This window comes from Clarias gariepinus, chromosome 4 (genome assembly GCF_024256425.1).
Source record: "Clarias gariepinus isolate MV-2021 ecotype Netherlands chromosome 4, CGAR_prim_01v2, whole genome shotgun sequence".
NCBI lineage: Eukaryota > Metazoa > Chordata > Actinopteri > Siluriformes > Clariidae > Clarias > Clarias gariepinus.
This window is the reverse complement of record NC_071103.1, coordinates 4,673,046-4,683,819: the sequence shown is the minus strand read 5'-3', so window position 1 is coordinate 4,683,819 and position 10,774 is coordinate 4,673,046. Positions and strand designations below refer to the sequence as shown.

At 40.4% G+C, this 10,774-nt stretch overlaps 1 protein-coding gene across 1 annotated transcript; it reads right to left on the bottom strand.

The window, feature by feature from the left end:
- Positions 1–15: 15 nt before the first annotated feature.
- Positions 16–9,264, bottom strand: si:ch211-183d21.1 (uncharacterized). Its single transcript, XM_053495377.1, has 13 exons — positions 9,134–9,264; positions 6,830–7,706; positions 6,561–6,741; positions 6,327–6,466; positions 4,479–4,726; positions 4,094–4,396; positions 3,743–3,995; positions 3,425–3,596; positions 3,189–3,337; positions 2,997–3,071; positions 2,620–2,769; positions 1,123–1,216; positions 16–1,020 (listed from the first exon to the last, which is right to left on the bottom strand). Exons 2-13 carry the CDS (start codon positions 7,635–7,637, stop codon positions 960–962), a joined length of 2,634 nt encoding a protein of 877 aa, XP_053351352.1. The 5' UTR covers positions 7,638–7,706; positions 9,134–9,264; the 3' UTR covers positions 16–959.
- Positions 9,265–10,774: the final 1,510 nt, after the last annotated feature.

Genomic DNA, 10,774 nt, shown 5'->3' with positions numbered 1-10,774 from the left:
TTGGAACACATACCTTTAATTTTTTTTTAAATGTAAGTACAAAAACATAGAAATAAAAATCAAGAAAAAAAAATCAGTGAGAATGAATTTAGGTTCAGTAAATCAAACACTTACAAACTAGATTTTACTTTATGTGACTTTTCTGCTTTAAACTCTGAACTGCTGAAGTTTGATGAAACAGCAACTATACATATTTATATACAAATGTCTACATTTAATACGACTATATTTCCAAAAATTCCCTTTCCATAGTGTAAAATATGGCATTTGCACCAACAATTAAAAAAAAGTGTCATGAGAAGTGAGCAGTTGTGAGTTGTTTAATGAGGAAATGTGTAAAAAATGCTAATTCAGGAACATGAAGAGAACTATGACCATACATTTTCTAAAATCAATAACACCCATTAGTAGTGGTTTCCCAAAATAATAAAAACACTTTTATAGAAAAATAATAAAGAACAGAAGTGGAGGTAATGCTACCATCCCAAAAGTTGATTATTTTTCAACAACTGTGCAGCCTGAAGTGTTTTCTTCCAAAATGTACCAACAAATACAATTTATTCGTACTTAACATTACATGCATTATGTGGAAACCATAAACACCTTCCACGTATGTACCTTGCATGCAACATCAAAGATTGTCTTTTTTTTAAGGTAAGCAAAAATAAAGATTATAAAATCTTATCTATACAGATCTATAAAAAAAAACTTTTTTTTAACACACTACTGACTAAACCTTTATTATCCTAACCAACTTCAGTTCCCAGATTTAAAGGAACAATAAACAGAATATTCTATTAAAGAGCATAAAAAACGTGTTTTTTTTTCATGTAAACTACAAAATATCTACTGTACCTTTATGTTATCTCAATAAAAAAAAATGAATTACACATCATAAAAATAGACTTCCTTTAAAATCCACAGACAACATACAGCGCACGCCCCCATACACACAAATGCTAAAGATCTACGGGTGAGTCATGTTCATTCAGCTCCATTGAATAGTAGTCTTGAGGCCGTCTGTAGAAACACACACACACACACACACACACACGATCATTCTGGATGTCATATCAAAACAACTCGTACCTCTTTTGAAATGAACATCTTACGAATGCTTACTTTTTTTTGTACAGGTAGAGGAAGATGGCTCCTCCCAGTGCACACAGCAGCACCACCGTTAACACCAGGCCCACCTGCAGCCCCAGCGCAGACTCTGATTGGGTAATCAAGCTGTCAATCACTCAGCTCTAACAATTGATCGTGTACTTCAAATAACATCCTGTTACTACAAGTATACAGAAAATGGTGTGTGTTTAAATGGTGAAAAATATATATTTTAAATGAACTGTTAAAGAAGTTTAAGAGTAAAAATTTTTATAGAAGTAAACTTTATTTTTAACATTGTTTTAAAATGTATGTAATTTATTTTTAAATGTTATTAGGTCACAAGATTAATTAATGTATTACTTTTCAGGAAGAAAACCCTGGAGGGTGAAGAAAATCAACAGAATAAACAACTCTACACTTTTATAAAGAGAGCTTATTTTCTTTCCTGAACTTAAAGTCTACTGTAAAATCATTACCTTGTCGTTACTGAGGTGAAGGTAAAGAGTTTTATTACTTAGAATTTTTTAATTATATACTGTATAACTTGAAAGTTCTTATTATACAGTATATAACAAATTTTTTGCAAGCACTGTGTGTCAAAGAGTCAAAACAACAATTAACATGCGTGTATCAATTTGTGCTAGTACAATAGAATAAGATTCAGTTTTATTTTGTGGGAAATTTCAGGTCTTAACAACCAGATGGTGGCCACACCCTATGATGGATTTTGCTAACTTTCTTACTATTTGATAGTAAAACTATGAGAAGAAAAAGCACCGAATTTTATAAGTAAATTTTTATTTGTTATAAAACAGGAGCCATTTTTAGATTTAGCCCTATGTATTTCCCATTATCATCTAAAATTTGCAGCATGATACACATTGGTAATGATTAATAAAAAAAGGGTTGCTGGGAGTCAAACACATTATTAAAAGGTAAAGCAATTTTTGGGGGGGATTCTACACAAACGATCACAATCTTTATCTTCATTGCATGTATACCTTGAAAGTTGTTAAACTCTTGAAAAAAGGGGAGTCTCATGTTACCATGTATGTCTGGGCCAAATTTTGAAACGACTGAAAAAAATGCCTTAACAAATACCCACAAAATCAGCAAAATCTAAAGAAGACTGGTGAAAAGGTCATTTGCCACTTGGCATAAAAAAAAAAGAAAAAAGCCCATGGTTTTCATCCAGAATTCAGTATTCAGCAAAATCCAGTTTTGCCACACCACCACCACCCACGTATTGTGTATTCTTTATTTTAACGAGAGGTACTGAAAGTTGTGTAGCTGTTTTTACCTGATTTAACATCCTTTATACAAGTTTAAACATTAAAATCTGGAAGTAAACGTCTGACAAGGAAAACTAAAAAGATGTGAGTACTGTTTCCCGAGCTTTATGGTATTTCATTTCATTTCAGTTTAAATTTATGGTTTCATTTTCATTGGCAGTTTTTTTCTTTTGTAGTTTTGTAGTATTATTTGTTAACTGTAATGGTAAGTGTGTACCTTTATTGTACAGTCGTTCCTGGACTACACCGCAGGAGTGTGTGTGTGTTTTCTGCAGTGTCTGGTCCACACGCTCCCTCTGCTGATAGGACAGCGTAAATACAGTACCTTCAGCGTAAATGCTGTCGGATATGCAGGTTAAATTCACACCTAACACACACACACAAGGACAAAAACAGGACAAGGAAGAAAAATGAGGTATGCTTTTTTTTTTTTTTCAAAACAGCAGAATGAAATCTTTAATCATGATACATATTCAGCGAATTTCTTAACTATGTAAAAACCTGTATTGGCAAACTGCATTTGTTGCTAATGTTATCCCTGTAGGGTAGAATGTACAGGTTAATGTACAGTATGCGTATAAGTATGTGTGTCACCTGCAAGATGGGCACCGGAGATTCCACACTGACAGGTACGCTCCAGCAGCTCCGCAAATCCCTCAGCTGAACATGCTAAGAGAGAAGCAGACAGAATCAAGTGTGTTTAATCTCTAGGATACATATTCCTAAATAATAAAGGATAATTATAAAGATGAACAATATATTTTAAAATAACTGAAGTTAGCATACTAATGTGAGAACCAGAATCCGCCTGCAGACATAGGTCCATGTTTACGGTGTAGGACGAGTTTGGGCATAAATTTGAGGTAAGCGGCGTTGAGTTGGAAGCGGTCCAGGTGGAGGATTGGTTTAGTGCACAGCGCGAGAGAGAGTCAAAACTAAACACACAACAATATAAGTACGTAAGTACAAGTTAGGTAAATAAAAAGCGGTGTAGATTACAAAATTACACAAGAATCACACACCTGGCCACTGGGCGCACAACCCGATAGTTAACACCATGAAGGAAAGGTTGCAGGCTTGAACTATTGGAGAGCACTAACAGGTCCTGAACTTTCGATTGATTGCTACATACAGTCGGCAGGCCGTAACACAACCAGACGGCGCCGAGAGACTTTACAGCAGGCAAACTCTGATCTGCAGGAAGAAAGAGCGACACACACATTAGACACATATATGTGTTCACAATGTCTTGCATACTTCATAAGTCAAGCAAAAATAGATGCAGGAAAGCAGAGCTGTTGTAAAGTAATAGATATTTTCTTAGCTCCGCCCACACTCACCAGCTCTAGAATCGTTGCTCATTAGGAAGAAACCATTACTTTTCAGCATTCCTTCTAGCGGAACGACGTGTCTAATGGTGCTGAGCTCCTCTACACTATACAGCACTACGACCAATCCGTCCAAAGAGGTCAAAGGTGGGCCAATCAGTTCGACAAAGAAGGTACCTCTTAAGACTCCGCCCACCTCGTTAATTTTTAGATCTTTAGGGGGGCGGGGACAATCGTTGTCTTTCATGGGTGTCGGAGAGGTGACCTAAAAGAATAAGGTGCATTAAGTATACACTGTAACAAAATAAATAAATTGTATTGGAGCACAGAAAATAGTGTGACCCAACCAGGAAGTGACCTTACCCTAAAAGAGGACAGGTTGAGACGTTTTAGTGCACATCGACTAAGACTTTTATCCTCTTGAAGTGATGTGGTGTTTTCCAGCAGGGGGATCTGTCCTGGCGTCAGGGCTTTGGTCAGAGCGTCCAAGCCTCGGTCAGAACTACGGCCTCGATACACCATGCCATCCAGAAGCCCATTCTTGGGAACAAGGGCTCCCTCGATGGAGGGCGGCGACGTCGAGCGGTAAATGGCTATGGCGTCCGGGCCGTTTTGGATCGTGTTTGCTGGCAGGGCGATGTGCGGTTTGAGCTTCTCGCTGCCGATCTACATAAGTGAGAAAGAACGAACTAAATCTCAAAAACTGCGCAAAAAGAAGATGCGAGGCATGACAGTTCAAACAACTCACTAGGAAGTAGCCTTGATTGTCCGTGTAGTATCCGTCAAGTTCGATTTCGCGGTAAATTTTCCCATCGTTGCCGTTGATCAGCAGGACCCAGATGCCATTGAGTGAAGTCCGGTGACCCGACGGATGCCAGAGTTCTATAAACTCCTCATCTTCCGCTGCACCTGGCAAGTCTGTGTTCACCTCGCTGATCAGGAAGTCGCCATCGACACCTGACCACGGCTCGAACGGTTCCTCTGTCGAGTTGACAGCTGTGGGAAGGGACTAATATTTTAATCTAAATATTTTATATTGTTTTTCTCCTGATCTTAACTTCTCAGCAGCCCAGCAGATCCTCAGCAGCTGACAGAAAGGCGCTTCAAACGGTTCTAAACACTGCGATAGATTTATTGCAATTATTGGCTCCTCTATCATCTTCGGAGGACATTTACAGATTCTGCTGTTACTGTAGGGCCTGTAACATTGCAAGGGATTTTACTCGCCCACTCTATCATCTATTCTCACTGCTACCATCTGGAAGCAGTCTGAGGAGTCGTACTTCCAGATTTAGAAATGGGAACAATTTTTTTTCTAACGGGCATCAGTGAACTGAACTAGAAGAATTAGTAACGATTGTAATTCCAGATGCAGATTTGCACCCCTTTTTCAGCGGTATAGACCATGGGTGAGTGATAACATTTGGGGATGTCCTGGTATAGGAAAACAATCAATGATGTGGTGGTGTGATTGTTGTAGTGCCCTACACAAAACGTGACCAGTATGTCACCAAACGCACTTCCTTGTTTCTTTTTTTCTTTTGAAGATGCAAACGTGCAACACAAACGTCTTGGTTTTACCAAAAAAAAAAAAGACCTTAAAGATCACACAAAAGATTGTGTAAAGCCATTCCTCGGTGTCCTTCACGAAAGCACAAATAAACTGTTTTGCACTTCGTTTAACATGGTAGTGGAATACAAACAAAAGTCATCCACTTATACACTTTTCCATTGCAAAACACATCTGGAATGTGGCTGACACATAGAAGAGGCTGGATGAATTACCCTGATGAGGTTAAGCTGCCTAAATTTTACATGGCATGCATTTACATGGAGGTCTTAATTATTTAACATAATGTTGAAAAGTAAGCAGTTCAGTTTTCTAAAAACATTTATAAGAATATGCGGAGACAATTTGTTTTATTTTGCACTTCATTTACATTGATATTTCATGCACTTTTTTATATTTATATTATTTTACTCCATGTTTTATTTATTTTTAATATTATTATTTTATTTTTAGTCAGTCAGAGACGCTGAAAAGAACAATTTATCATTGTTACTGAGATCTATCTGTGTTGTATGCATTTTGATATTTTGTGGTTTGCAAATAAAGCAGGTTTGGTGCGGAGGACAGCGCTATCCGCTCCTTCTGCTTGCACGAGCTCACAGACGCCCCTGATTTCTGAGAGAGCTCGGCCAATCAGCTCTCTCTAGACCTCCAGCTGCGAGAGGTTACAGCATCACCCGGGAATCAAACCAGCAATCGCTGGATGATAGGGCGAGCACTTCACCACTGCGAAACTCGGAGCCCCCAAGTATTGTTAGAATTTTAGTAAAAACTTTTTGGTAAGATTATTTAAAACACTTAGAGGTGTAGTTCTCACTGGAGAAAGCAACTTGCTGTCAGTTTTCACTTATCTAGTTTTTACTTGATGCCACAATTTTATTGCAAAAACCAAAGCACCTAAATGCAAAATTAAACTCCTTCTGTCCAATCAGAATCAAGAATTCAATAGCACTGTGGTATAAGACTACACTACATATGAACTACGAGACCTCACATTCTGACATCGAAGGTTAGAGGAGACCGTACCAGTGCTGTAAGGGCAGGTGCTATACCAGTTGCAGTGACTGGACTCGCTTGGGCTCTGTATCTGATGCTGAAATACGCCAGGGTCTCTCGCCCAGTGAGCCGTACCACACCGCGTGACATAACCGTTGCCTGCTGAAATCCTGGTGGAAAAAAAAAAATAATAAATTCAGCACAGATTAAACAATAAAACAATTTTAAGATGATTTTGTTCCCTGATCCGGCTGGGGAAATGACCTGCTGTCGAACTTGAAGGCTTTCCTGCCTGGTATGAGAGTCTCGGTGAGAAGTGCGCTTGGTGCGTTAGCAAGTCCGCTGCAGACGAAGGCATCAAGCGGCTCAACTTGAGTGAGTGGGCTGCCTTTTTGGAAATCTTCAACCTTTCCCTGGTACACCGCCAACGCCCAGCTGTCTATATCTGAAAGGTTAAAATGTCAAAAAATGGCTTACCCAAAGGATCGATAGCCAGAATGCTATAACACCATCTAAGTGCATTTAGACATTACCTGACAAAGCGGTTGTGTCCAGAGCTACAGAGACATTCTCAGGTTTGCTGGCTTCAAATCCTACGCTGGTCTTCACGTTGTTCGTCTGCACGTCATACACCACTACAGTCATCGGGCCTCTTTCTGTTCCAACGCTGATGTCTACAGGTCCAGTGAGGACCCTTCCACTCAACTGGATCCTGTTAATCCACAAGTGTCCAGGATTTGCTGGTGGGCAGATATTTGGCTGTCCCGGGGTGGGTGCGGCATTTTGAAAGCTGTAGTAGTTATCAGAAAGCCAACACCTCTGGATTGACTCATCTCCCACTGAAAATTGATCATCCTCAATATACGGGGCAGAACCAGGTGTAAGAATGCGCGACAACGTATCTGCAGTGCCTTGTGCCCGGCGAGACGTGTAGACTACGGCATCCAGCAGGCCGATAGCAGAGACGTTGCCTTTCTCAGCTACAGGAACCCAGGACGGGCCGTACAGGACGATGGCATCGGGGCCATTCTGGACCGAGTTTGAAGGAAGTTGGATGGCCGGCGATGGCTTAAGCCCAGCTGAGCCGATGAGAAAAAATCCTTTTTCGTCCGTGCTGTGCCCGCTCAGGTCCACGACACGGTACGCCACGTTGCCATTGCCATTATAGAAAACGAGGGTGTGGCCATTCAAAGAGGTGGAGCCACCGCTAAGTGCAAACAACTCTACAAATTCGCTGGTGTCAACGCTGGGATTATCGCAATTCACTTCGCTGATTATCAAACACGAGCGTACTGCTGATAGACTCAGTACCAAAATAATACCTGTCACACTCCAGCACATTGTGGCCAAAAGAAATTAAAAAATAAGAAAAAATTAAGCAGTCTAGATGATTTAGAAGAACAAGATGATCTGGAAACAGAGCGGAAACACTGGTTAGATCCGAGGTGCATACAGAACTTTTCCTTGAAAAAAATACAATCTCTATTTTCCTTCCATTTTTTTTGTAAGATGGAAGATGCTAAAATAAGCCAATTAGATTTTCCCCCCTACTGTGACCTCATATAAGAAAATACCCCTCCCCAGGTATGAAGAGTTTGAGGTATAAAAAAATGCATTATCTGATGGGTATTTCAGCTGATAAGGTGAAGTACAGCAATTCTTATATGTCTGGAAATATATAAAATTGTATTAGAATTGTCTTGCTCTTAAAATAATATGTCCCGAAACTTTGCTGTGGGGAAAAACAAGGCACTAACACTCGAGCCTCCATCTCACTTATCACCTTCTTCTGTATACGGGGGGCCTGGAGCCTATCCCAGGAGACTTAGGGTACAAGGTGGGGTACATCCTGGACGAGGTGCCAATCTATCGCAGGGCACACACACTCGTTCACACACACTCGTTCACACACCTAGGGCAAGTTGTGAAAATCAATTAGTCTTATCTGCAGGTCTTTGGACTGTGGGAGGAAACTGGAGTACCCAAAGGAGCACGAAGAGAAGATGCAAACTCCACGTACACACAGATCCGAGGCGGGAATCGACTATATAAGAAAATCCTAAATGAAAATCTCTCAAATTTTTTCTTTATTTAATAATATTTAATGGTTTTATTCATTTATTTATTTTTATTTATTTAATTATTACCAGCTTTAATTACTACCAGCTCGTTACTTTACGTTGACATTTTTATGAATTCACCTGATAAAGAATTGAAAACTGATCAGAGACCAAAATTCTGAGAAATCTGATGTTACTTTAAGCAACTGACATTCATGCAAACTAAACTTTAGTTCTATTATCAACAATTACCTCAAAAAACATGTACATATGATGAATTAAACAAAATAAAACATCAAATGAGAACTGTGTTCTGTTGATATTTATGACATTTGATTTGGGGTATTTAGATTTGCGTTAGGACGCGTTTGTAAGTCAGTCAGCCTGAGCTGAGCTCATCATACGCGTGAGCAGTACGCGTGAGCAGTGCGCGCGAACACCTATGGTTACTATGGCAACGAATGAACGTGTACTATTTCAGCGTACTAATTAGTACACAAGTGCGCTGTTTTAGCGTAGTTTATTTACAGTATATAGTTTTACCTGTCGTACGAAGGCGACAATAGGCCAAAAACATCTGTTTAGTGAGTGTTTTACAAAGAAGACCTGATACCGCGGTGAAGTTTATAAATCACTCATTTCCTGCAACAACATTTCTTCTCCACGTCTGTTTTTTTTCCCCCCGACAAAAAACCCAGATAGAGAGAGCAGAGAGTCAGACTAAACTCAGTCGTGCTCAGAGTCGGATAAATCTGGATATAAACCGAAACAACGTACCGTAACGATCCCGTCAGTCCCACCGAGAGCTTTGGACAAGTTTAGTTGTTGTTGTTTGCGCGGAACTCTCTCTCTCTCTCTCTCTCTCGCGTTTCCCAAAATCTTCCCGACAAAACCCCCACTTCTCTCTCACTCTCCTCCCCCAGAGTCTGCATGCTGAGGCTTCGGTTCTCCCAAACGACTCCTTTAACGGAATCGAATAAATGAATCGATTCTCGAGAATCGAACATTATTCATTCTCTCACTCACTCATCTTTATCCTGAGGGTGGGACTGGAGGGGACTGGAGCCTATCCAAGGAGGCTTAGGGCACGAGGCGGGGTACACCCTGGACAGGGTGCCAATCCATCGCAGGGCACACACACACACACACACACACACACACACAGACTACGGGTCAACCTAACCTACATGTCTTTGGACTGTGGGAGGAAACCGGAGTACCCGGAGGAAACCCACCGAACATTATTCAGCCATCATTAATAATTTGATTTTAAAATGAATAACAATTAATAGCTTTTTTTTTATAAATCAGTGAAACCAAAGACAATTAAACCAGCTCAACACGACTAGTATAACAAGTGACCGCTCCACCATGCCGTACACCCGTGATCCCAACCCCAACAACCACCACAGAATGTCTACTGGCTTAGGAGCGAAGCACTCTCGGTGTCAAATTCTGTAAAGATCAGTGTGAGGATAATTCAGGACTCACTTTAGAATAAGTCCTTGAGAATGTAGTCCCTAGGTTCGCCTCTCCCAATCCCCAAGAGAACATTACTGGAACACAGCACTTGTGGTAATAGCCTCACAATGGGAAGTAGTCCTGTTATTGATATAATATGAAACCAAACTGAAGCAAAATAAAGCCATGTAAGATAGACCTGGATAACTAAACAAAAATGTTCAGGACACACACGCACTTACACATTCATTCGCACACAACAGACAATTTGGGAATGCCAATTAGCAGTTCTTGGACTGCGGGAGGAAACTGGAGTACCCGGAGGAAACCCAGCAAACACAAGGAGAACATGCAAACTCCATGCACACAGAGACAGGAATCGAACCTGGCCGGGAATCGAACACGGACCCTGGAGGTGCAAGGCGACAGTGCTAACCACTACACCACCGTGCCGCCAAAATGTGCCTTCTAAGTTCAGACCAAATTACAATGGTCCTTAAATTGTTGTAGCCTAAAGGGTTAATATAACTTTAAGCTATTGCTGCTGTAGCATCTTCGAATTTCCCTTTCTTAGGTTTACACCTTAGTCTTAGTCGTCTTTTTTTGTCTACAATAATTGCTGGATTACTGTTTTTCAGAAATAAATGCCAATTCAATAGAAAGCAGTCTTAACAAATAGACTACTGTGGGGGTCAGATACTTTCCAATTATGTCTAATCAGCTGTAGTCTGTACATACAACACTTCTACAGGGCACACAGTGCAGGCAAGCAGACTTCTTCTATAATCATCACTTTTGGGTGCCTCAGTCAGCACCTAGAACACACTGATACACTGATTTGCTGTCTTATGTCCATATAGGTGGGATTTTGGAGGCCTCTGGCTGTCCATTCCCCGCTTCATCACATATAGCACAATCTTTAGGATTATATGGGGTCAAGGAGCTCAGATCATTTCT